At 32.7% G+C, this 27,717-nt stretch overlaps 1 protein-coding gene across 4 annotated transcripts in view; it reads left to right on the top strand.

Annotated features, from left to right (window-relative positions):
- The window catches only part of TBCD (tubulin folding cofactor D), a 537,579-nt gene that overhangs the window by 387,855 nt on the left and 122,007 nt on the right, over positions 1-27,717 (top strand). For all 4 annotated transcript variants that reach the window (XM_056814255.1, XM_056814257.1, XM_056814256.1 and 1 more), the window contains exons 19-23: positions 2,048-2,128; positions 8,315-8,388; positions 17,510-17,627; positions 20,628-20,688; positions 22,648-22,670. In XM_056814255.1, the coding sequence (XP_056670233.1) occupies positions 2,048-2,128; positions 8,315-8,388; positions 17,510-17,627; positions 20,628-20,688; positions 22,648-22,670 (357 nt within the window). The remainder of the gene's footprint in view (positions 1-2,047; positions 2,129-8,314; positions 8,389-17,509; positions 17,628-20,627; positions 20,689-22,647; positions 22,671-27,717) is intronic.

Here is a 27,717-nt window from a genome sequence, read left to right as displayed (position 1 = left end):
TTTTTTTTTTGCCATTTGTCCTCATGTTAGACAGAGTTCTTCCATTCTCTGCTATTAAGAAGGGTGATATTATTTTGGTGGGAATTGGACAGCAGTTACTGGTATCTTCTGTTTGCACTGACTATTCCTGTAGCACTGGGCAGGAGTCAGAGGTAGGGTTCAGGGTAATGGGAAATATTACCTGCTTTTGTTCTTGCTTACCTATTGATATACTCAATATGTAAGTATCTGGCAGTTGGGAAGCCTTTTTTAAACTTGAAAAGATTGATTTATTATCTCTGTTAAAAGTTTTTTTTACATGTTATATTTAGGCTATTAGATTTCATGTGTTTTCATTTATTTAAGATGTTTCCTCCACGTTTCTAGCAACTGGTTCCTTGGAAAGGTCTTTTTTTATTTTAATTTTTCTCTTTTATTCTCCCAAATTTGTTTTATTTTTATTTTTTATTTGAAAAATTTTATTTAATTATTTGATTTAGAATATTTTTCCATGGTAACATGATTCATTTTCTTTCCCTCCCTTCCTCCCATCTCCCTCTCGTAGCCAACCAGTAGTCTTTGGAAAGGTTTTTATAGGTCATTCTTATAACATACTAATCTTAGGCTTGCCTATAGATCTTTTTTTTCCTTTTTTGATACCCTTCTACCTGTGTATTATAGTTCATACTGAATTTTGCCTATTCCTTAGTAACATATGACCTTAGACTTGTTTCATGAAATCTTTGGCTAGGTTCTTTCCTTCTAATTTCCTAATTTTAAGTGAGATATAGCTTTATCACCTACTTTTAGGACTCCTCTCTATCTGAAGTTCAAATGTTTAATTTAGTAAATGTATATACATACAGGATTCAATATTGTTTGGTTTACCAAAAATGCATGTATATTAATTTAGGAAAGTTCATTTGTAGTGTAACTTTAGCACTAACAAACTGTATTATAACTCAGAAAAATCTAGGTAGGTCTGCTCATAGTGATAATGAAGACTTTGTTGATTATTAAACAAATAGCTATGTGATCAAGATATACACTGTTGCTTTATTGAGGTAGAGTGCAGGACATTGAGTCATGGAACCCCAAATCTTATGTCAGATGTTTCTTACCTATGTGATCTTTACCAAGTTATTTAACCCTTTGCATCTCAATGTCCTTGTCTTAAAATGAGGGACCTATATGTAGTGACTTTTAAGGTCCCCTCAAGGTCTAGATCTATAATCTTATCTTATGATCTCTGAGATATCTTATATCTAAAGCTAAATTGCTATCTAAATTTAGGGAATTTAAGCAATATATCTCATAGAATGAATAAATGGGAAAAATGTTTTTATACTTATTGTATGCCTACTTAGTGGGATACAAATATAAAAGTGAGGCAATCCCTTGCCCTTAAGGGGACAAAGAATTCAATATAAATGAAGAAATGACTTATGGCTTGGGAATTTACTAAAAAGGTGAGTAAGACCATTGGGAGGTCCATTAGCATACCATTTCCAGAGGCTTTTTTAATATTAATTTTATCAGTTCTCATAGTAAGAAGTGAAATGTAGAAAGGACAAAAAAGTGGCTGGAGTAAAAATGAGAATGTATAGTCCTAGGGAGTATAGACTAGTGATTTAGCTCTTTTCCAGTATGTTCTCTGGTGACTTGGTTTGGATGGTAAAAGAATAGTAGGAGCAGAAATTGTCAAGGCAGAAAGTGACTGGGATGAAGATAAGGATGCATAGTCCCAGAAGTTACATTAACTTTGAAGATCAGTACATAAATACAAACCAGAGTTATTCCAGAAATACACTTTGATTCATCATAGCTCTATGAGGTCAGAGTCAAATGATGGGCTGCCCTGGAAATTTATTTTCACTTTAGGATATCCCTGGAAATCTCTGACTACCAGACCTTTCAGCCCATTTCTTCTGTGGATTTGGCATTGATTGAATTATAATCAATATTGGACTTCTGCTTTTATCTGTTCACATGTAATATCAGACTATGCTGAAATCTAAATCTGAATAATTAAAAATGTTAACATAAGCACATGTGATTTATTTTTCAGTGTGAATATTGCTGGCTTTGCCGAATATACTAAATCAATGATAGACCATCTTATTAACATGAAAATCAACCATTGGGATGGGTAGGTATCTCTCTGAAAATGTGTTTGTGTGTTCTCATCCTTTAAAAAAACAATTTTTTTCTCCTCTTCAAACATAAATGACTAAATTTTACTTAAAAGCCTTAAGTATTAAGATCATGTTTCTTCAACTTTATGTACCTGACTACTTTATTTTCCAAAACATGTAATGAATTTATGTTTGCAAAATGAACTCTTATGAAGGACTATAGACCTATTAAGTGCCTATTGTTACAGTGGATTATATTTTTTTTAATCCCTTTTGACAATTCTTAATATATTGTCTGTTAGGTCATAAATTTATAAATGGATTTGTATTGGCATGGTGGTAGAAAGTTAAATTCAGTTTAATGTCAGGGTAACTTTAAGTGTTCTTACCTGGCTTATTCATGCCTACACACACACACACACACACACACACACACACATTGTATCATCATCCTGACTCAGAACTGTGCTGACAGCTATTATTCATCTGAGTTGTCTCATAACAAGATAAGCAGGTTTTAATAGCAATTTTCATAATTATAGTAGCAGTCATAAGGTATCTCAACATTTCATTGGTAGTTAAATCTAATACTTCAAAAGAAAACTCTAGGTATATAATCCAGAACATAAACAGATTATTAGTGTTTCCAGACATTAAAGCTGAGTATGAGAAGACTGAATTAATTTCTTGTAGAAAGTTTTGTCCTATTGGAGTGCTGTAATTTCTATATTGGTACTAAATAGAGTTGCGCCATTAAGCCCATGAGGAAATAAACCACTTCATCATATTGCATGGTTGTTCTCCATTTCAGATAACAGGCAAATGTCACTGCTCTTCCTTATAGAGAGTTCTTTTTGATGTTAGTAGATGTGTCCCAGCTTTTGAGATGGTCAATTCTTTTCAAATGCCTATTAAGTGATGCTAACTAATAAGCAGATGAAGGTAATTAAAGAGTAGAATATAAATTGGGACATGAAATCTAGGTTTTTGTGTTCTTGAAGCTGAAAATTCTTGTATCGGTTTATTATTATTCATATCATCTTTTTCTTGTATTACCTCCTATTAGAACACTTGATAGGTTTTCTTCTTTATTCTTTCTACATTTCAGAGGGTTGTGTATATATCTTATAATGCAAGTTTAACTATGAGACTAAAATACCTAATAATATGAAGAGGTAACTTCCAAGAATGGGGAACCCACTACCTCCAGAGGTAGCACATTCATTTCTCTTTTAGACAGTTCTGATTATTTGGAAGTTTTTCCTGATAGCAATTTCTGATTGTTTCTTTTTTCTTTATTTTAAACCCTTATCTTCTGTCTTAGAATCAATACTATGTGTTGGTTCGAGGTGAAAGAGTGGTAAGGGCTAAGGTAAGAGTGGTAATGGGGGTTAAGTGACCTGCCCAGGCTTCACACAACTAGGAGGCTGAGATCAGATTTGGACTCAGGACCTTTCCTTTCTTGACCTGGCTCTCAATCCACTGAGCCACCTCACTGCCTCCCAGTTTTTACAATTTTTACTTGTTGTTACTGATTTTGCCTCTGGACTTAAAGCAAGGCTTAATATCTCCTCTATTTGATAGTCCTTCATATATTTGCAGATGATTTTCACAACTGCCTTGACCAAATTGCTTTAGGCTAAATATGTCCAATTTCTTTAACCAGTCCTCAAATGCCATAGTAGATTCAATGCCTTTCACAATGCTAACTGTCTTCCTCTGTACACTTTATAATTCATCATTGTTTTTCTTAAGCTGGTTCCTAGCATTGAACTAGATATTCCAGATGAAGTTTGTTGGGGATAGAGTATAATGAGACTAATCCCTACTTAAGGAAGCTCAAAATATGAGCTTACTGCCCTCTAAAACCCTCAGATCCTTTTCAGAACAATTGCTTTTTAACCATGTCTCCTGCATCTTTTGCTTTTAGAAGTTGATTTTTCTACCCAAGTATAAGACCGTTTGCATTTATATCTGTTGAATTTCTTCTTATGAGATTCAGCCCAATTAATCTGTTAAAATGCTTTTGGATCCGGACTCATTCAGCTTGTTAAATAGTCTTCTCAGCTTTGTTCCATCAGAGATTTGATGGGCATACCCATCTATGCCCTTGTTCAAGTCACTGATGAAAATGTTAATAGCACAAGGCCAAGCAAAGATTCTTGATGTAGTCTACTTAGTACCCTTTCTCACAATGACATTAAACCATTATCAACAACTCTTAGAGACTAGCAGTTTGTTCTGAACTCATCAGATTATATTATCTCATCCTTATTTCTTCATTTTCTCCACAAAAATAGTATGAGATAACTTCCATCAGAAACTTTGCTAAAATTTATTAAACTGCATCCATTGTATTCCTCTTAACTACTAGTTTAGTAATCTTGTCAAAAAAAGATATGAGATTTCTTTGGCTTTGATCTGTTCTTGATGATCCCATCCTGGTTTTTTGCCCCCTAGCTTCCATTTCCCTGTTTTTTTTCCACACTCTTTTGACTCCTTAAAAAGAATCTGAACTTAACAGTTACCCCAGAAAAGAATATTTCCATATATGAAGCAGAACTAAAAAAGATAATTATATGTGAAATAATGAATATCTGTTATGGCTTGCTTTTTATAAAATTAAACAACAATAACAATAATTATAATAATTAGCATTTTTAGCTTGCAAAGTGCTTTATAAACATCTCAAACAATCCTAGAAGATAGGTACTAATATTCCCCATCTGAAGATGAGGAAACTGGAGCAGACAAATGTTGTGTTTTGCACAAAATCATACAGCTACTTTATCTTAGGCAGAATTCAAATGCAGGCCTTCCTGACTCCAAATTTAATAATCTATCCACTATATCACTTACCTGTCTGTATTTAATAAATTCAATTCAGAGTTTGCTTGTTTGTTTTTATTTCCTTCCGAATTTTCTTCTTTTACCCTCTGTGTGTTTAAAAATGCTTTAGTGATCCTTATTTCTTTTTGGGGTAAGGGTAACACCATAGCTAGCCCCCTTCTCCCTTTTAAATCTCTTTTCTCCTTCAGTGGAAAAAAAAAAAGAAAAACCAAATCTTTGTAGCCAGTTAGTATAGACAAAAGAAATTCACTTAGTGACTATGTCTAAAACTGTGTATCTCATTTGTACCTGTGAGCCATATTAGTAATTTTACCTTCAGTAGTTAGCTATTTGACATAATGAGCTAAGGAAATGGCATAGCGTGAACAATTACTATTGTTCAGCATGTTTTACAACATATTGTACAACTTATTTTCTCTGTAAATATGGTGTTTCTAGAAATACCTATCACATTAGTAGAAAGAAGTTGAGTACATGTTGAGTACACCAGTAGAGAGGTAAAAACACAGACAACACATGTAAATGAGAGACCTCATGTCTTCAGTATTGCAGAACCCTGATGTCTTTTTTTCTTATACTGCCATTTCTTGGCACAGCAACTCTTCTAGAAAGACCAATCCACTAGCTTCCCTAGAGCTGCCCCTTTTTGTAGGTAACCATTGTGTTCCAACTTTCTTTTGCTGCAAAACACCCTTGCCATTAGGCCAGGGACCTGTAATCCTGTAATGCTGATTTAGAGTCCCCAAAACAGAAAAGATGTGTAAGCATATCTTACTTTGGCTAGCCAAAATCTTAAAGTGACATACTTTGTTAAAATTTATAGATTGGTCACTTACAGTATGAGCTACTCAAAGTTTAGTGCCCTTTGTAAGCTTTAAATGGAATATTCCAAGTTTTCATTTTTTATAAGCTGTAAGATAACTCAGTGTTATCATTCAATGTTTGAAAAGGTTGAAAGTTTGAAATGGGCTTTACCCCACACTCTTGGGGTAAAGTCATACATAATAATGACAATGATTTTAGGCTTACTGTTTTTAGGGTCCATGGTAACTTCAACCCTAGACCCCAAAATTCCATTTCATAATGCTGAATTGTTGGAATTCAGCCTCTTATGCACCACCTCTACATTCCTTTCTTGAGCCACTGACATGTAACTTCACATTAATTATTGCCAGAACTTTCTACATCATCAAACTGATTATCCATTGTAAGTAAACGTTCAAATACTGTCATTTTAGAGCATTGTATTTTCAAATGTAGATCATAAATTGATCCCCTTGGATTGTCTAGCAATCAACCATATTTCTTTAGCCATCAGCCATAAGCTCCATTATTAAGGTTTCCATACTGAGTTTTCAGCATTATTTCCTGTTAAGTTCTACTCTCAGTGTCATCTACTGGGAAATGTGGAGGTATGTATACCAATTTTTAGTCCTTCGATTGGCATTTTCTTCCACTTCAGTTTCCAGATATATCTCTATGCAGTATCTTTTTTGCTATGTAAGAGCCCTAATAATCCGTTTTCACTTCTGATTCTAATTCTGAGACAGCTATTGTGTGAAGCATTTTTAAAACCCTCCATTTTCATTTATTTATGAAAAACCAACAGGGTTTTGTCCTTCTAAGCAAGGTACTCTGAATATCCTTGTTGCTAAGATCATGAGACACTAATGTGTGTTTCTAGGAACATTTGGCTTATACATATCAGTAGTCTCAAAATGCAATGTCTATATTTTTCATATCATCTTATTACTGACATCAGTATGTAAGCTTTCTACTATGCAAAAAGTATCTCAAAGGAATTTGTTTGACTTATAAAAGAAACATATTGGAAAATAAGCTGTTTGTTTATAATTTGAAAACAAAATAAAAGAGACAAAATGACTAATTTTCCTAGTGGATCTCTACAATTGTAGGACACTGAAGGATGGGAATCCCAAATAGTAATGTCACTAGCTGGCCCTTGCAAATGTATGGTGGCATCCCAGATATAGTTAGGATACAACCCTTTTATTTATAGTACTCCCCTAGTACCTCTTTCTCCCTCCATCCTATGTCTCACACTAATGGATTGGGCTCTTAAAGGGACAGTTATGACCAAAGTACTCTGTTTATAGATACTAACTAATAGGTTTACCTTCAGTAGATAGCTGTTTAACACAATGAGCTAAAAGCAAACATTCATTGAAATGATATAGAATGAGCAGTAGTAAGAAATATTCCCTCCTTAAATCTGTGGCACAAATGCACTGCATCATTGAGAAGAGTGAGCACATATCTAGTTTATATTAGTAGAGAGAAATACATATACAGAACACACCTCTACAAATTAATTTCTCAGGACCCCAAAAGTCATTTCTGTTCTCATGAACTTCTCACATTGTTCCTTTATCATATGACATCTTGCCTGTAAGCCTCTTTGGTCTTTTCCTTTCATTTGCCCCTCTTTTTGAGCCTGCTTTTCTTTATTGTTGAGGGATAGTAGTAGAGAGAGAAACTATTCCTCAGTTTTCTCTTATGCTTTCGGATCCCCTTGCTACATTTTTCAAGAAATAGAGGGGGAAAAGTGCAAATCCCCAACACTTTATTGTTTTTAGAATAAGCTGACTTTCTTCTGGATTGTCACATCTCATCATCTTAACTCACTTTACAGTTGTCTAGCTTGTTTTTTAATATTGGCCCAAGGGATGTGACTGATTTTCTCAGCCAGGCAGATATTGTCTTCATGTTGTTAGTTTCTGTCATCCAGTAGTCAAGAACTTATAATCTATTCAAGTTTATTAAGGAGCTTTTTAACATCTCCAGTAAAAAAAGTATGCTGAATATTCCATTTCCAAATTGTGAATGAAATACTCAAGATTTCATTTTGTTCACAATCCAGAATGAACTACTCTAAATTTTATTCTATTGTAGTCCGTGAATAGATCACTATGGGTAGCCTTTCAAGATCTGAAAAGGGCAGAGTTTGAAATTTTCCTTGTTCTTCTCCTTTACACAAATAATTCCAAGGAAAATAAAAGATACTTCCCCCTTAATATAACATATCTGCATGTGTATGTATGTAGATATGTATATGTGTATGAGATAGTGTATGGGTAAAAATTTTGGAATTACAATTCAGTGTTTTTTTATTCACTAGAATACAACACTGCCTCTTTCTAGCATTTTGCTATTTCAATTTATTTTTGTTCTAATCTTAGTAGTCTTAATGAACTATGAGATTAATACTCTTATCTACAGACTGATAAATGTACATATCTTTTTTATCCTCTTATTACCCTTCTTATATAATCTAGAAGCACCAAAATAAAGGAAAAGCATATGAAAATGATTTTTTTCCACTTTTTCAGAGTTATCAGAGGACTGTCAACTAAGGCTTTGCATAATCTTACTCCACAAGCACCAGAATATATTACAACTATTGGTGAGTGTCAGTAACTGAGTTAATCCCCAGCTTTCTATAAAATTCATAAATAGTAACTATGATCATGTTTACATGATTTGAACACATACTTGACTTCAGAAATCAAGTTTTTCTATTTGATCTATCTATAGGCATAAGGAAAAGTATATCTGCTTAATATGTAAGACTGACTCTAATTTAACTTATTGTAGAACTTAAACCAAGATAGTTCTAGATATTCAACTCATTGAGGTCAAGAGTTTTTTTTTTTTTTTTAAGGAACAAGCATGCTATGTGTACCTGCTATGTGTTAGACACTGAGATAAGCACTTTTACAAATTTTATCTCATTTAATGATCACAAGAACCTTGTGAGAGAGGTGCTATTATGATTGCAATTTTACAGTTAAGGAAACTAAGACAGACAGCAGTTACATGACTTACCCAGGATCACATAGCTAATAAGTGTCTGCAGCTACATTTGAATTCAGATCTTTACTAAATAACCCGACTGACTAAATAAATAACCAATGGTTAGCGGCATTAGCATTCCAAAGTTTCTTCTATGTTCATGCATTAGTTTGAATTTCTTTTTTTTTCCTCTCAAAGTGACAAATTTTAACCATACAGCTAACCAAGCCTAAGAGACAAAATGCAGATTTGTCTAATGGTTCTTATTTCAACAAATATTGATATATTTTTGTTGAATGAATGAATACACGGATTAAGTGCAATCTTATGTGCCAAGCAGTGTGCTAAGCACTAGGGGTACAAATCAAAAAGCAAGAGAAGACTTCAGCACCAGGGAAGTTAGGAAGAACCAGGTATTCTCTTATACATTGGAAGATCAGATCATTGACCAAGAATTGGAAGGAGTAGTGATAGGGAAGTTGACAAGGCCTGGTGTTCCATAGCAGTAGGCTTCCTGCTCATCATAGTGTTGTTCATAATAGTGTTTAGGTGCAGTATAATTTCTCAACTCCTTTCTAAAGGGGTTAGGATGGAGTGGGGAAAGAGGTCAGGGGGGAGGTAGAAAGGTAAAAAGCAAATGGAGTGTTGATAAATAGGTTGCACATAAGGGAGATTCTCATGGTATCTTGGCTACAGGTGGCCTGGGCTACCCAAGGTATCTGTTTTGCTGGATCCTCTCTTAAGTAAATAAATTATTCTTCCCTTATATTTATGGGTAATATCAGACCTTAGTAAAGATTCACTCCTACTTTGAAATATATTTTTGTAATTCCCTAGAGAATTATTTGTGTCTATAAAAGCTGATGAAATTTTTCATCAAATTATAGCTTCCCTTAAAAAATAACTTATTTTTTAAAAGATGTTAAAAAGGAAGACACACTTGCGCTATCCCCTAGCTATCCTTTTACTTCCAGTTTTTCAGATTATCATTCATTCATGGGAATAGACTGATTTGATTAGCTTTCCATTGCATTGGTTGTGTTTATAGTGATTATATATTGTGAATTTAAACATTATATCAATATTTAAATTGCAGCTATTAGGTAATTTAAGATAGCTTTTGAATTATTCACAATTAAAATGTTTTCAGCTTGGGAAGAGTTAGGCATTAATTTAAGTGGAAAGGAAAAAAAAATCCAAAGTTGTCTTAGAAAAATATTGTTTGGCAACATTGAGCCTATTGGTATTGTTAACATAATAACATTTCAGAATTGGTGGGGTTGTTTTAATTCATATACAATCACTATATTTTGTTTATACATTTTATTTACATGTATGGATGAAGAGAATAATGTCAAGTTTGAATCAATAAAATATCATTGTTCTTTTGTTTGCATAATACCTCAGGTGGCACAATGAATAGAATGCTAATGCCTAGACATGGGAGGACCTGAGTTCAAATTTGACCTCTAATGCTTACTAGTTGTATGACCATAGGCAAATCACTTAATACTCCATTTGTTTCCATTTCTTTAATATAAAGGGGAGGATAACAAGAAGACCTAACTCTTCAAGTTGTTGTAAGATTAAACAAGATAATATTTGTAAAGCATTTCAAAGTGCCTAGTGTATAGTAAGTGCTATATAAATGGTAGGGAATTTCAGGTCTATGTGACCAATAAGATGGAACCTAGATACTTTCTCCTTCCTCAAGAATTCTCCAAAATAGGAATTATGTGTAAGAAATAAAGTACTATCAACTGTCTCCATTATCAAAGACTTTAGGAACCATGAGGTAAAAATACAATGAACAAAAGAAAAGACTTAGAACCCTTAAAGCACCTAATTCAGCACATTCTGGCAGGACTATACAAGCTGAACTGATTTCCACCAACTCTCCCACTCTTCTCCTTCTTGCACCCTAGAAAATTGAAAGGCAACAGTTTACTCTAGCTAGGAATTCAGTATGGCAATATTCTTTGCTGCCATAATAATTAGCCAGAGAACTGAGGAGAAAAAAAACTGGAACAAGATTTCAGCATACTTCATATTCTAGTCAATTTGTGGGGAATGTTGACTAGCCAGAGACAGTTGTGTCCATGAAGTCACTTGAGGTAGAGACCAAATCTGGTGAAACATGAACCTCACAGTAGGGAGGGAGGCTAAAATGACTTTTGAGGTATAGCCTCTGAGGCTGTGTAGTGAACCTATGGCATATGTGCAAGAAGGGGCACAGAGCACCCTCTCTGTGGGCACATCCACCATTTCCCCAACACAGAGTTCACTACTAGAAAGCCAGAGGGATGTGGGGTCAGGTTACTCTCCTCCCCCTCTCCACACATGCGTTAGGGCATTTCTCACTTTGCCAACCTCTCTAAAAGTTTTGCCATCACTGTTGAAGTAACCATAATTTCAAGGGAATGAATCATAAACTTAGCAATTAGTGAACATAAAGGGGAAAAAAAAGAACCAAAATGAAATCAGAGATTTTAGGAAGAAGAAAATTTAGTTTAGGATCTTGATCATAAGTAGATAAATGAATAGGGAAGATATTAGTAGCTGAAGTAAATATGGCTTTCAAATCAGCTAAATTTGTCCAGATATCCATGAATAATTGTATAATATACAGGAAAATAAATATATAATTGATAAGACAGAATTTATTAATTCCCAGAAAAGTATGAATACAAAAAACCCTGCAGAACTTCTGAACACAGAAAACAAAGTGTCATTTGAAAGAATCACCTCCTGGAAACCAAATTAAAAACTCATATGCTTCAAACTTTTAGTGGTTAAATTTAATGATTTCAGTGACAAACAAACAAATATTGTAACTAGGAGAAAGACCTTCACACATAAAGGAAGTCAGTTCAAATCACAAAGGACTATTTTGTGCCCAACAGAAAATGTAGGATGAAATAGAACTGTGTTATGATGAAAAAAGAAGTTCAAGATATAGCACAAAAAGATGTAACTTAGTTTGTGAACTCCTTTAGGACAAGTATTCAATTAGAAACCAAGGAAAAATGTACCATGGAACATCAACATCATTAATGAATATTGATTTAAAACATTTTAATGAAAATATAATAAAATTCTATCAGGTATAGTATGGTAAATTATCCAAAACTCATTCATCCTAACCAAGTTGCATTTATGCTCAGATTAGTTATATTAAAAATTATGTTTATAAAATCAGTAATTATCTCAGCAGATTAAAAAAACACTTTATCTATATTATATATATACACATGTATATATGCCTTTTATACTCTTCATTTTCATGTAATCATTCTTGTATTGCAATCACACGTCTAATAGAGCAATTTAAATACCTGGAAGAATATGATAGCCATCCACGACAATATTACCAAAGTTTATTTACAGTTTTGTTGCTATACCAATCAAATAATCAGTGGGGTACTTTGCAATACCTGATAAAATAATAAAATTTATTTGAAAAAATAAGAGATCTATGCCAATGGAAATAATGAAAAGAAGTCTAGAAAAAGGGGGATTAACAATACTAATCCTCAGCCTATTTTACATAGCAGCACTTGTCAAAGGCATCAAGTTTGATGATGATGATGATGATGATGATGATGATGATGATGATGATGATTTCTTAAAACCTTTGCCTTCTATCTTAGAATCAATACTGTTTTTTGGTTCCAAGGCAGAAGAGTGGTAAGGGCCAGCTAGTGGGGGTAAAGTGACTTGCCTAAGATCACGTAGTTAAGAAGTGTCTGAGACCATATTTACACACTCAGGACCTCCCATCTGTAGGCCTGGCTATCAATTCATTGCGCCACCTAGTTGCCTCCCTTCTAGTAGTATTTTAGAAATAGATAGCTAGATCAGTGAAAAAGGAAGACAAGTGATATTCAGAAACAGTGAAATTTAGTAAGCCAATGATAGGTAAATTGGAATGCATAAATTACTCAGGAATAAACTTATTTGATAATTATCAGGAAACCTAGAAAGTAGTCTGGCAGAAATTATGCTCAAAACAATACTTTACACTGTGTGCCCCAATACATTCTAAATAGATACATGATTGCAGTATTAAAGATCATATTGTAAAAATATTAGAAGAGAAGCAGATTATAAGCTTTTCTCAGTAATAGGTTGGGTATATGTTCTTGACCAAAAAAGGGATATGAAAAAATATAATAAATAACTTTGATTACATGAAACTGAAGAGTTTCTGTACCACAAAATTAATGTAGTACAAGAAATCTCAAAAGGATAATTTAGAACCATTAATTATAATATAGACTAATATTCCAAATCATTATTAACAAACGAAGGGCAAATCAAAACAACCCCGAGGTTTCAAAATGAAAAAAGATGTGAATTGTTATGATTGGAGTGTTTGTTGAAATAGACACAGTAGTGTAGTGCATTGTTAATATATTTGTTACCACTACTATTTTGAAAAGGAAGTTGGAATTATGCAAATAAAGGGACTAAAATGTCTATATCCTTTGATCCAGAGATAATATTAATGGCTTATGCCTCAAAGAGGTCATTGGTAAGACAGCCCCCACAAACACCAAAATAATTATAATAGCATTTTTTATGATAGTAAGAAATCAGAAACAAAGTAGATGCTCCTCATTTGAAGAATGGTTAAATCAATTGTGCTACTTGAATATAATAGAATATTATTGTGCTGTGACAAATGAAAACAGCGAAGCATGAAAGGATTTATATGAACCATTAGTAAAATAAGAAGATTCAAGAAAACAAAGTATAATAATGTTAATGAAAAGATCAACCACACACAAAAATTAAAAGTGAAAAAACTAGTCTGGCTTAAAAGAAGAGACATGAAAAAAAGGAAAGCCTAAGTCTAGCTCTTAAAAGCTAAATATTAATAGAATGGATAGTTCCATAAAATGAGTGTCAAAAATGGATAAGAAAGCAACACCACATACTTAATTTGTTGCTTAGAGCAAATGTTTCTAAAAAGTAAATACAGAAATACAATCAATGAGATTGTATGAGAGACTGGGACAAAATTTACTGTATATTAGGTAAATACAGATAAGGGGGGAAATGCTTTTAGATGTGCTATCAGGAAAAATAAAATTAACTCTTTCAATGGAGATAAACAAGGAAATTATATTTTGCTTAGAGGAACTATAGCAGTGAATAACAGTATGGAAAGCATGTACCCAAGTGCTGTTGTATTTTAAACAAATGAAAGAAAAATAGTTATATGAGACTTTAAATTTAGAGCTGAAAAAATTAGCACCTTTTAAATGGAAGCATTAAAGAATATAAATATTTTTATCACCATGTACCATCTCAATAAAAACAGATTCTATACTAGTATATGTAGAAATAATACATTTACATAAAGTCACAGAAATACTGAATTCACCCTTTGGAGAACATAACAGTTTTAACAAGTAATCAACAAAGAGAGCATTAGCAAAAGACACAGCCCTAATGGGACTTTAACAAGGATATTCTGAACAATGATTGTGTTAAAGGAAAAAAAAATCATAGAAACAAAAATAAAAGAAAGTTATTATGAGTTATTATAATGTATGCAAAATTTATGCTATGAGATGTGGCTAAAACTGTCCTTAGGAAAAGGGTTTAAAATAAGCACATAAGAGTAAATGTTGAACATTCAACTAGAAATCATTAAAAATTAGTTATGTCTGGGCATTAAAGAGTAGAGGGTATTAGATTTATCTTCATTATTCAGAATTCCAACACTAATGAGGCCTCTAGTTTGCATATTGGATATACTTACTAAATTTGGAGTCAGGATGACCTAAGTTAGAAGCTTATCTCAGACACTTAGTGACTCTGTGATTCTGGGAATCACTTAACCTCTCTTTGCCGAAAGGGTCTTATGAAATAAATTTTAAAATAAAGACTTAGAGAGCTTATAGAAACAAAAACTAGAAGCTAAAATTTTTAGAAAACTTTAACCAACTTGATTAAAAGAAAGAGTAGTGGAAAAATCAAACTGACAAAATAAAAATAAACCAGTTGAAATCATAATTTGATAAGAAATATATGAACCTATCATTTTCAGTTAAGTGTCAGTACATTGAGAATTCAAAAGAAACTATCATCTATAAATTTAGAATATGACCAAGTGGAGAAAACACTAAAATTTTTAAATACTGCAATATCAGAAAACAAATTGAACTAGCTTTAAAGGAACTACCAATAAAGTATTATTTGATGTAGATGGACTAAGAGAATGTTATAAAACTTAATGAAATATTCCTGAAAATTTGAGAAAGAAAACAATCTACCAAACTCCCTTCATGAGGCAAATTTACTTGTAATATCTAAGCAGCAAAAGAGAAGTATTTATTATGAATATTTTTATTTAACATTATGATCAAATGACTGTAGCCATTTGTCCAAAAAGTTCTTTCACTATTATAAAATTGGATTTTTCCAAGGTTTTAGGCACATTAGTAAAAGAAGAAAACATAATCCTTTTTAAGAGTAAAACTATTGGGGGCAGCTGGGTGGCTCAATGGATTGAGATCCAGGCCTTGAGATGGGAGGTCCTAGGTTCAAATTTGACCTCAGACACTTCCCAGCTGTGTGACCTGGGGCAAGTCACTTGATCCCACTGCCTATTAAAAAAAAGAAAAAAGAGTAAAACTATTCTAAACATCGTGATTATAGATGCAGAATAAATTTGCAACCAAGTACAATGTTTTTTTAAGCTAAAAAAAAAAAAGCTTTACTTTGGCATAAAAGGACCTTTGTTTGAATATGATAAAAATTGCATGTCTAAAACTGGCATCTATTATTACAAACAATGATGAACATTAGAAAATTTCTCAATATAATAATAGTAGCTAGCATTTACTTAGTACCAACTATGTTCCAGGCATTGTACTAAGAACAAATATTATCTTACTTGATCCTCACAACAATTTTGAGAAATAGGTTACTTGCTCAGGTTCACAAAACTGTCTGAAGCTATATTTAAACTCAAATCTTTCTGACTCTAGACATAGGCTTCATTTCACTGATTTCCATTTTTAGAAACATTACTAAAACAACAAAGAATTTAAAGATAGGTATTAAAAGACAAAACTATTCCCTGTTTGCTAATGACAAAATGTTTTACTTAGAAAATCCTAGGGGAAAAAAGCATAGAAACTAACTGAATTAACTCAATACTGCAATTTATTAGAAAAATCAATAGAATTTTCATATAGGAGACAAAATTCAGGAGATAATACTAAAAAAGGAAGTCACTTTGAAATAACTATAAAATGTATTAAGAATCTGGAAGTCAATTTTACTGTATACTTAATACCTGTATGGAAGGAAAAAATAGGGAAGAAAATGAGTGGAACCGACGAGATGGGGAAGAATCACAGTTAATTGAACTAAAATAAAAACAGATTTTGTAAATCTGAAAACACAAATTACCCAAGAAAGAGCACTGAGTTTGAACAGAATTGCTGAGAAAATTGGAAGGCAATTTTGCAGAAATTAGATTTAGACTGACATTTCATCTGATTTTACTGCTATAAGATTTTAAGACATATAAACTGTATATTAAGCAGAACCAGAAAGACAGTGAACACAATGATTTTAGCAATGGAAATGAAAGAACAACCAAAAGAAGAAAAGTCTAAAAAGGTGAAGTTATAATGATCAAGCTTAACCCAAAGATAAATGGGAAGGTACATCCCGACTTTATACTGCAAACAAAACTATTTCAGTTTGTTGGTCAGTTTTGCTTAACTCTATTTTATTCCCTTTTTTATTCTTTTTTATTAAGGATATCTCTCTTTGAGGGGTATAGAGTAGAACATAGAGAAATCTAGGTAGTATATAAAAATAAAATATATCAGTAAAACATTTAAAAAATAAAGTATAGGGTATCACAAGATGAGGGCAACTAGATGGTGCAAGGTAAGTGCAAAATAAGAACACTGAACCTAAAATCAAGAAGATTCATCTTCCTGCGTTCAAATTTTGCCTCAGACATTTACTAGCTTTGTGACCTTAGGATCATCACTTAACCCTGTTTTTCCTCATCTATAAAATGATCTGGAGAAGGAAATGGCAAGCTATTCCAGTACTGTTGCCAAGAAATTCCCAAATGGGGTCACAAAGAGTTGGTCATGACTGAATAGCAATAAAAGATGAGAGCACAACTGTAGCCTTTTGCTTATCTCTGTTTTACACATCATCTGTTTTCCTGTGTCAGTATTTTAACTAATAATATCCTGATCAACATTATTATCTTCTGATGCTGACAGCACGTAGGAAAGTAATAATGACAATTGAATTATTAAAAAGCATTTATATATTTATAAAAGCATTTGAAACATAACAGTATATTATGCTAATAATATACTTGTTATAATTTAATGTATTTCAGGCTGGCAAGTCCTAATTATATGCTACTTTGTGTAATTTAAGTTTGTATAGTCTTAAAGAAATACTTAATTTAAGATTGTGTTTTTTAAAGTATTCATAACTGAGGGGTGCCATTTTTCATTTAGACTATTTGCAGTCAAAAGATTGTGGTGGTGATATTCATAAAACTTATCTGTATCTTCTAAATGGGTGTTAAATGGAAATTTAAATCAGTAGGATGCTAGATATTACTATGTTACTTTTATTTTATTATCATGAGTGGGCAGATTTTTTAGTGCTTTATAGTTTTATATTTAATTTTTATATGTTCTGTCAATAAAATAAGTTCCTTGCATATTTTGCAGTTTTCCCAAAGCTACTGCCTTTAGCTATGTGCTCTGATTTACATACTCGACATGGAGCTGTTCTGGCCTGTGCTGAGATCACCTATGCCCTATACAAACTAGCAACTGAGAAAAATAGGTATAAATACATTTGCATAATTTTTTCAGTTATCTTTGATAAAACCTCTCTGTACAATTAAATGTGACTTTTTTTTGGTTAGTGTCTCATCCATTTTAATTTTAGTTCATTTGCTCCAGCATTGCAGTCTTCAAGTTCCTGCATTTCACCTGTTGATGCTGATATGTCCTAGGTTATTATCTCTTCTGATGAGTCAAGACCTATTTGTGGAACTGCTTTCCCCACTGCAGTGAAATACAAAAGTTAATTAATTAAATAATAAATAAACTAACTAATACATTAATATTTAATTAAATAAATAAACGAACCACTCTATATTCAAGGATACTTATTTATAAAAAACACATTAATATTTCCTGTATTCCCCAGCAATTGATCTGATATGTTATAAACTCAAGCTCAATACACCTATCCAGAAACGAATAATGAGTAGATGGACTGTTAAAAAATATTAATCTTTTATTTTCATAATGATAACTTTGTGATCTTTGGCTTTAGGTATTCAAGTTTCATAGTTTTTAGAGAATGTCAAGTTTCAGAAGGAAACGAATGGGAAGGAATGGAGGGGAAGAAATTATACAAAGAAGTGTGCTGAGGAAGAACTGTGTATATATACAAGCATTATTTTCAGAACATGCATATCTGCCCCAAGAGTTGTTCGTATTATATAGCAGCCTATCAGTCAGTAACATGCTATACTGGTAACCAGTTTTGATTGATTAATTTTCCTATCACTTATAGCTGTCCTGTCATTTTGCTCTTGACTCCCGTCTACTGAGTTGACCATATTCATCTTAACCTACCAACTTCAATTTTGGTTCCTGCTGATTCTTCTTATGTGATAACTGTTGTCATTTACCAGCAGCTTCATGCTGATTGTTTCTCCCCAATTTTGATGCCACAATCTAGCAATCTCCTCCATTCTTCACTTTAGCCTTCCCATTGTCTGTGCTATATTCAGTTGGAACTCCTTTTTAGCTTCTTCTTATTGACTGGACTGATTAAATTACTGCAGGGAGGACTTAAAATCAACATGATCTGGCTACATGTTAGTACCCATGTTTAAAAAAAATGCCTATTATATTACTAACTTTAAAATTTCAACAGATCAGGTAACGTCTGGTAGTATTTATGACTTTGATTCATTCACATATTAGTATGAAATTATTCAAATAGGATGCTATTCTTACATGATTTGCATATCTTACAATATCTTTACAAGATATTACCTGACTGAATCCTTAGTACTTGAACTTTGGGGCTGCTTTTGAAATATTTTTACTTTGAGTTGAAAACTCTAGATTTTGGTTGTGATACTACTTCATGTTTTCAGCTGGGGATTTTTTTTTTTTGAGGAGGTGATCAATGAATTTTTTTTTTAATTTCAATTTCAGATTCTAATCAGTCTGGGCAATTTTATTTCTTTAAATACTATGTTCAATTTTGTTGATTGGTCATAGTTTTAAGGCAGTGATGGTGAACCTATGGAATGGGTGCCAAAGATGGCACACAGAGTGCTCACTGTGGGCACGTAGCCATAAACCCCCTTTCCCCCTCAAGAGTTGGTTAGTAGAAAGACAGAGGAACTCTGACAGAGCTGCTCCCCCTCCCCATCTCCACCATACCTTATAACATTTTTTCACATTACCTGCCCAGCAACCCAATGGGAGTGCACAGGGGGATAATGTGGGTAGCTCACAGGCTTCAGAGCTGGAGGGGATTAGAACACTTGGGCCACTCCCCTCCCTCTGCCTACACTTGCTGAGGACATTTCTCACTTCACCTACTCCTTTGTCCAGCAGCTCAGTGGGAGTGCTTTCTCTCTCCCCTGTGTGGGATGGGGGGGAGCAGGGTGTGCCTGGCACTTGGTGAGGGGAAGAGGCATGGCACACTGTCTCTGGGGATGTGTGGGTATGGCATGAGGACTGGGGGTGGGGTGGGGTGGGGACAGGGTCTGGCATTCCATTTCTAAAAGATTTGGTATCACTGTTAAGGAAATCATGTGATTCTTAAAGTAACTCTCTTTGTCCAGCTCAATTTTTCTTTGAAGGTAGATTCCTTACATTTTCTTCTGTTTCTATTTTATTCTAATATATCTTATTGCCTCTTGGAATAATTTAATACTCTTTGTTTTATTCTGGTTTTCAGGGATTCTATTATTTGCTTTAGAATTTCTACTTCCTCTGTTCAACTAATCTATCCCGTTTTAAGCTATATATTCTTTTTTTTTTCTTTTGAACTTTCATTTAATTTTTTATCTCTTCCTTCATTTCTTTCTTCCACTCACATAGGGAAGCTGAGTTATACTGTGTAAAAGGCAGTATTTGGAATCAGAGGACTTAGACTCAAATATCAACTCTTCCATTTACTCTCCATGTGATCTTGAACAAGTCACTTCCCCATTATGAGCCTCAGGTACTTTATTTGTAAAATGAGGAGGTTGGACTTGAAGACATCCAAGTTTCCTTTTAGCTCTGAGTCTATGGTTATATGATCTTTGTGACCATTTTTTTTTTATTTTGAGGTCTAATTCTAATTGTTTTGGAGTTACTTTATCCTTTTTTTTTTTTTTTGGATTGAACTTTTAAAACTTCTCAACTTCTTGATTGTGTACTATACTTTTTCTGTTTACTCATATTTTCAACATCAGTTCTGAGTTTGGAATTTTTTATTAGGGCAAGTCCCCTCCAGAACTCTTGATTGGGTTAAACATGCCTTACTTAGTTTTGTTCCCTCTATAGTTTGAATGCTGGTTCCATTGTTAATCTAAATGGGAAAGATTATGTCAGGGCCTTTCATTTGCCTCAATTTCTGACTAATGCCCCAGTTTCTTCATTTCCCAATGTGATTTCATTCCTTAGCAAGAATTTCTTTTTTAGTCCCTAGTAGTCAAATGGGAGTTGATTCTTTTTAACCTGTTTTTTTCTTCATTATTATGCTATCCAATTTGATGATTGTAATTTACTCTGTATGAAGTTTTTTATCTTTATAATTTTACAGGCCAATTACGGATTATTTGGATCAAAAGTCATTGGAAGGACTTAAACAGATCCATCAGCAGGTTTGTATCCATATTTGTTTATCCATAACAATATCATGCCATGAATGCCACTTTTTTATAGAAAGTATTTCTTGCTTCCATTTACTTCGGGATCCTTCAAAGAGAAACTCTTTCCTCTTTTTATGGAACTCTCAAATATTTTGTATCTTTCATTATTTAAAGTGATAGAAATTAACAACTGAAAGATTCATCCCTTTCATTCTTTGATTACTAAAAATTGTTGAAGGAATTAAAGTTCTTTCTACTGCAAGAGTTAAGAAACTCTATTGCAGCTATTAGATAGACAAGAGTTATATTTGAGGATGATAATGGTATTACCTTAAAATTATTTTGAACATTTTGAATCTATCCAAGTTTTAGTGTCAGTAATAATGCCCAATATTTATATAGTATTTTAAGATTTGCAAAATGCTTTACACATATAATCTCATTTTATCCTAAGAATATTAAGAGGTAAGTAGTGAGACCCATTTTACAGATGAGGAAATTGAAGCAGAGATTAACAGTCACACAGCAAATAAATGTCTGAGGCCAGATTTAAACTCAGTTTTTCTGTACTACAGATTCACAGCTTTAACCATTGTGCTATCTAGCTGTCCAGTAATACAAAATAAGTAGTAATTGTAGTAGTTATGATGATGATAAAAATGATATAATAATTCAGATGTTCAGATTTAACCTAAAATTACAGGATTTCAATATTACATGCATAATTAAACATTACTGGTATTCTTCAGGTTTTACTATTTAAATAATTTATTTAAGTTAAACATGAACAGATTCATTAGTTCAAATCATAGCTTTTGAATATTCAGTTAAATTTATCAAGCATTTATTAAGCATGTATATTATGTTAGAGGATAGGGAAGAATTATGAAATCAACCAAGGCGTCTCTGCTTTTAAGAAGTATAGAATCCAGAAGGGGAGTTATCTTCTTGAAAACAGATAATAGAAAAATAGTAAGAAATTAGGTGAAAAGTTTCATGTTAACAAGAATTTTGAGAAGACAACTTTTAGCATGGACAATTAGGAAGATTTGCATAAAGGAAATGATCTTTTCAAAGGAAAGGAAGAATTAGATTTTTTGCTGGATCTGTTGGCAGCTGGGTAGAAAGGGAGAGAACCTGAATGAAGAAGATGATGACCAGAAAAGGAAATTCTAAATAGTTCAGTTTAATTGGAATATAGAATATTTTAGGGAAAAATACTATGAAATCAAGTCCAAAGATAGATGAGAGATTTTGGAGGGCCTTTTTAATGTGCTGGGCTAAGTTTGTCAAGATGAATTTGAGAGAAAATTCTGGAGCAAAATAATTAATGCTTTCACTTTGGGATGATAGGAGATTATGGTGATCTTATCCACAGAAGAGAAAATAGCAATTTTGAAAGAATTCAGAAGTTTTTTTGTTTTATCATTTTTTTACTCCTAGTAAAAGCTTATTTATGATATTGCTGTGCATTGTTATTTCTTGAGTTCATATTCTGGCTTTATTACTGAAAAATTTTGTGATCTTAGACAAACTTTATTTTTATGTCCCTTAATTTAATCTGTTACAAATTGTAGATAGTACTCAGGGTTTCATATAGATTTATCTTTGGAAGGGACTTTATAGGACATCTAATTTAGCTGTTTGGTTTTTATATATAAACAGATGATTTACCCAAGCAGTGTAGGAAGTAGTACAGAGGTGGGACCTTATCTAGGTTCTTTGACTAGCAATTGTCAAGAATATCATGAAGATGAATATGTGATAAGGACTTTGAAGTTTTAGAATAAATGGAATTCTGTAAATTCAAGTAGGCATCATCACCTTTCTTTAGCCAGAAAAACTCCAAAAACTGCATTTTTGTGACTTTTTACATTTTCCTCTTCTTTGAATTTCCTATTGTGATATAAAGCAATCAATATAATTTTATTTGTTTAAATAACTAAAATATTTTCCATCATTTATTTTTAGCTTTATGATCGTCAACTGTACAGGTAAGGTGGGCATTAAAAAATAGTTCTGATTGCTCTTCTGTGTTTTAATAGAAGGATTAAAATTCTGATTTCTCTATATTTTATTGGGTAAGATTTTGAACTCTTGTTCTTTAAATTTTTCAATCAAGCAAGCAACAAGCACTTACTTCCTTGCTTTGTTTACAAGTACATAAAATAATAGAACCTCACCTTGCAAAAAGTTTGCATTCTAATATTGATGATTTACATATATTTTTAAGTTATTTAGTAACTATTAAAACTTAAAATTGTACCCAGAGATTAAGAACAACATATTTATAAAAACATATACAACATCAAAATAGAATGAAAGTAGTAAAATACACTGTAGTTTTGGAGGAACAGCAGCAAAAGGTCAAAGGCTCATAAAGCCTGCATAAGATATTGCTTCAACTATGACTTAAAGAGAGACATACTGATGCAAAGGTAAGGAAGGAGTACAACTGAGGTGTGTGGGATAATGAAGATATTTAATATGTACAAGAAAAAGGGAAAACCATCACATAATCTGTGCTCACTTAGCTCCCAAATTCAATTTAATATTACTAATACAGATTTGAAAAAAATTGAATTTAAGCAGTAGGTAAGTAAAGATATGAACAAACAATTCTCCAGTGAAGGATTGTAAATTAATACCAACCATGTAAAAATAGCCCAAATCACTGATAGTAAGAACATTTCAAATCAAGGTAGCTCACTCCCAGAAAATTGATAAAAACGAGAAAAGGTAGTAGTAATTGTGAGTACTAAAGTAGTTGTACAATGATGGTTGTTCAACAACAATTAGTTGTACAACAACAATCCACTTTTGTTGGAGCTCTTAATTGGTCTATCCATTATGAAAAATAAATTATTTGAATAAAGTGACTAAAATGTCTATAGCCTTTGATCTAGAGATGCCACTGTTGGCATATACCCTAAGGAGATCAATAACAACAAGAAGTGTCTCATATTCACAGAAATATTTATAGAAGCATTAACAAGGAACTGATTACAAAATAGATGACCAATGACTAATAGCTAAATTAATTGGATATATGAATGTAATATTATCGTACCATAACTGATACAAACAAAATGAATTAAGTAGGACCAGGAAAACAATGACTACAACAACATAAATGGAAAGAACACCTTCTCTACTTCTTTCCCATAGTTTAGGCACTATGAATATGAACTCTGCATATAATGCATGACTAGATATGTTGGTTAGTTTTGCTGATTTGCTTTTCCCTCTTTTTTTAAACTCTGTTATAAAGGGATGACTTTCTGGAAGTGAAAGAAAAAAGTGATACACTGGGAAATAGGTGGTGTAAAAATGAAAATCAGCAAAATTTTTTTAAAAGAATTTACAGAGTGGTAGCTAGTAGGACAGTGGATAGAATACTAGACCTGAAATAGGGAGAACTTTGTTTCAAATTCAGCTTCAGACACTTTTCCAGCTCTGTGAGCCAGGGCAAGTCACTTCACCTCAATTGCCTAACCTTAACTGCTCTTCTGCCTTAGAATTTATATAAAGAAGATAAGGATTTAAAAAAAAAAAACTGGCAAAAATAAAAACAAAAAGATTTATATAATTCTTCTATTCTTCTTGCCTGGCCTTTGAGTAACTGTGTAAATGATGATAGTACAATGCTAAGTGCTTAATATACTGAACATAGTAGTCTAGCACACTTCAGGACTATCTCCTTATGCACCCTAGAAATTAAGATTAGCTTTGCTTTGTACTTAGTAAGTATTGATTGTTTTACCATGCTTTCCTGGCATTGGAGAAAGAACACTAATGGAAGAAACATGAGACACAAATTTTGATCCTGTAAACTTTAATTTCTTTGTCAATAAAATGGAGGTACTATTTTCACTACATACCTCACCATTATGTTATAAGGATCAAGAAAAGTGATGTATATAAGAAAATTTATAAACTGTAAAGCATTTTGAAAATATGAATGGCTACTATGATTGCTTGCCTTTATTATATCTAAAACCTGAGCTTCAGTTTAGAGGCCATATATATTTTCTTTAGTAGGTCCTCAATTTCAAATGTCTGTTTTTTATTCTACTAGAACAAAATTCTTTTTTATTTGGCATTCTGGATACCATGTAGATTTTTCTTTAACCTTCCTAGTTAAAGTGTATTTGCATTACTTAGAAGGAACTATTGGAACTTTTGTCATGAGTTGTTGTCTTGACAATTTAACTATCTCAGAAGCACTACATCTTGTTATTTGTTAATTTCTTTTAGATTTGTTGGGATTTTCTCAATCAGATGGGAGTTGGTCCCCCAGGGCATATTTCACCGACTTTAGATTTATAAGACTATAAGGTCAAATAAAGTGAGTAATCAGATTGAAAGGAAATGAAATTTATTAGCACACTAAAGGAGAATGCTTCCTAATTTTTTTTTCTTCCATGAAATGCATCTCTTACTTATGTTGATATTTTACACTAACTGTTAAGTGCTCTCATGATAGATAAAACTTTTAATTTGGATCACTATTAAATAGTTTTTATGATCTTATGCTTCATACTCTTACACTTTGGGAGAAAAGAATAATAAATAACTTAAGCAAACCTATAAATATGGCTAACTTTTCTGCAACAGAATGTCTTTAAATCTCAGAATAGTAATTAACTACCAGTTAAAAGTAATTCAGAAAACAAGCTAACTATTTGTTTTGGCTTAGTTTTCCGAGCAAGCAATCTGCAGAACAAGTCAAACTTGTTTAGTGATGAGTCATCTCATACTTATGATGTCTATGGTTTTCATTTCAATGATGGCTTTTGGATATCCTAATAATACTAGTGAGATCCAGTAGTAATGTAGGAAACCAAACTTTATGTGTGGTCTTTTTTTTTTTTCAGTTTTGCTTTATGTTGTTTTAGAACAAAAAGAAAAACTGATTCTGGACAAAACTGTACTGCATATGTAGTCTGGAGATGTATTTGGATACTCACAGAAAAGCATTTTGTTCATGCTATTTCTTCCTTAAAAGCAGCAGAGTTATCAAGCCCATAAGAATTGTTGGTAGTTTTTCTATACTTGTTACTTATCTCCCAGGAATGCTTAATATTATGGAATTGATCAGAATGGAATTAACTTCTTAATGATATTGGAAAACTAGATTGTCAGACATTAGCCTCTTAGCCATATAGTAGTTAGTAGGACCCATTTGCTGTCAGATGTTAATTATAAGCAAAGGCTTATAATAATCTTTATAATAGAACTGAAGTTGCAACAGCAGTTAAAGACCAGAATTCATAGCTTCTTGAATGAAATTTTTATTATTTTCAGTTCCTTCCAGTAGCTGATTTCTGTGCACAAGTGTTAATTCCATATTTCCAGGATGCTGGTTTATTTATTAGATTAGTCTTCTCAATGACCTCCCATGATATTTTGTTTTTGGGGGTGGAAGAGATAGTATAGTTTGGTTTGCTGTGCAGGTGGAATGAATAATAGAGATTAGAAGAAGAAAAAAAGCTAAAGTTCTTCCCCTAGAACAGTCATTAAATTAACATGGGGGAAATTGCAGTTTTTTTTTTATCCAAACCAGACATCTTATCTCTAGACATAAGTAAAAAATGTAAAATTTTATGGTTCCACGGTCTCTATGTGTTTTTACTCTCAACAGTTTGAAAGCCAGGTAGAAATATTCTTTCAAATAGCCGCTAAACCTTCTGAAGTATAGTGCCTTAAGGGAGGAACTCTGAACCTATGTTCAACATTCTACTTGCACAAAATTTACTATTGTAGCCCTACTTTGTTGCTGTTAGGGTCAAAGGAAATTTTCTTTTCTTTTTTGACAATTACCAGCTCATTAGGCCAGGGACAGTACTTAAATATGCTTTTGTTTGATTAAGGTCATAAATTTAAATGATATTACTTTAGCCTGTTGTTATTCAGTCATGTCTGACTCTTCTTGACTGTGGATCATCCTGGTCAAGGAATTTTCTTGGTAAAGATACCAGGGTGGTTTGCCATCTCCTTCTCCGGTGATTAAAGCAAACAAAGGTTAAGTGACTTCCTCAGGGTTATACAGCTAGTATATGTCTAAGGTCAAATTTGAATTCAGGCCTTCCTAAGTTTAGGCCTAGTGCTGTATATCCTGAGCTAGATAGCTGCCCCATTACTATATCTATGGGATCTGAAACTTAATATCCACTCAAAATGCTTCCTTTTGAGTTTAAACCATTAATATTTTGTTTGTTACAAAGGTTTTTATTCCCTCCTTGAGAACAGTATAATTTTCAATTCTTTTGAAGATATAGTGTTCTTAGAAGTTAAAAATCAAAACAAGGTCAGATTATGCCATGAGTCTTCTGACAGCCAAGAGGGAAAGTTTTTCTAGTAGTATTACTTGAAGTCAGAAGAGAGTCAGCCAGTTTAGCTAAATGGTATTGCAGAGTACAATCTGTACACAGTAGAAGTTCTAAATGCTTTTTGTGATGGCATGTGAAGCAAAGTTGGAAACCAAGGTAATATTTTCTGTTGCTTGGGGACTGGGAAGGAAGTCATGAAAAATGGAATTCTTGCTTTGAGTATAGGGACTGAATAGCCAGACTAGTTGTTGACATTATATTGAGAAAGCTTAAATTACCATTAACTCAAAACTAATATAAAAGCTGAATACTGCATGTCAGCAGGAGCTCTTGGCTTTCTGGAGAGCTTCCAAATTGAATAGCTTTTGACACTTGAGTAAATGTTAAGCTTTATTGCTTTTGATGGCACAGTCCCAAGTTCAAGTACAGCACTGAAACTCTACTTAATACTGTTCTTCAAGATAAAGTACAGTTTGCTTCTTGTAAGAATTGTGAGTTGTTTTAGTTTATAGAGGAGGAAATAAAAGATATTCATATTGTGGTGAGTAGTATAAAAATCATAATTTTAAAGAACAGTTGTGTTTTTAAAAAATTATCCATGAAAAGAAGCAGCACTTTGAAATAGTCATGTTACCATTAGGAGATTCATCTTGATCACTGCCTTTAAAAAAGAAACATGTAGGAAGGTGATGCATTTTGTTGATAATAA

The sequence above is a fragment of the Monodelphis domestica genome, chromosome 2 (genome assembly GCF_027887165.1).
Source record: "Monodelphis domestica isolate mMonDom1 chromosome 2, mMonDom1.pri, whole genome shotgun sequence".
Classification (NCBI taxonomy): domain Eukaryota; kingdom Metazoa; phylum Chordata; class Mammalia; order Didelphimorphia; family Didelphidae; genus Monodelphis; species Monodelphis domestica.
The sequence above is the reverse complement of the archived record's forward strand: the minus strand, read 5'-3'. Positions and strand labels throughout refer to the sequence as shown.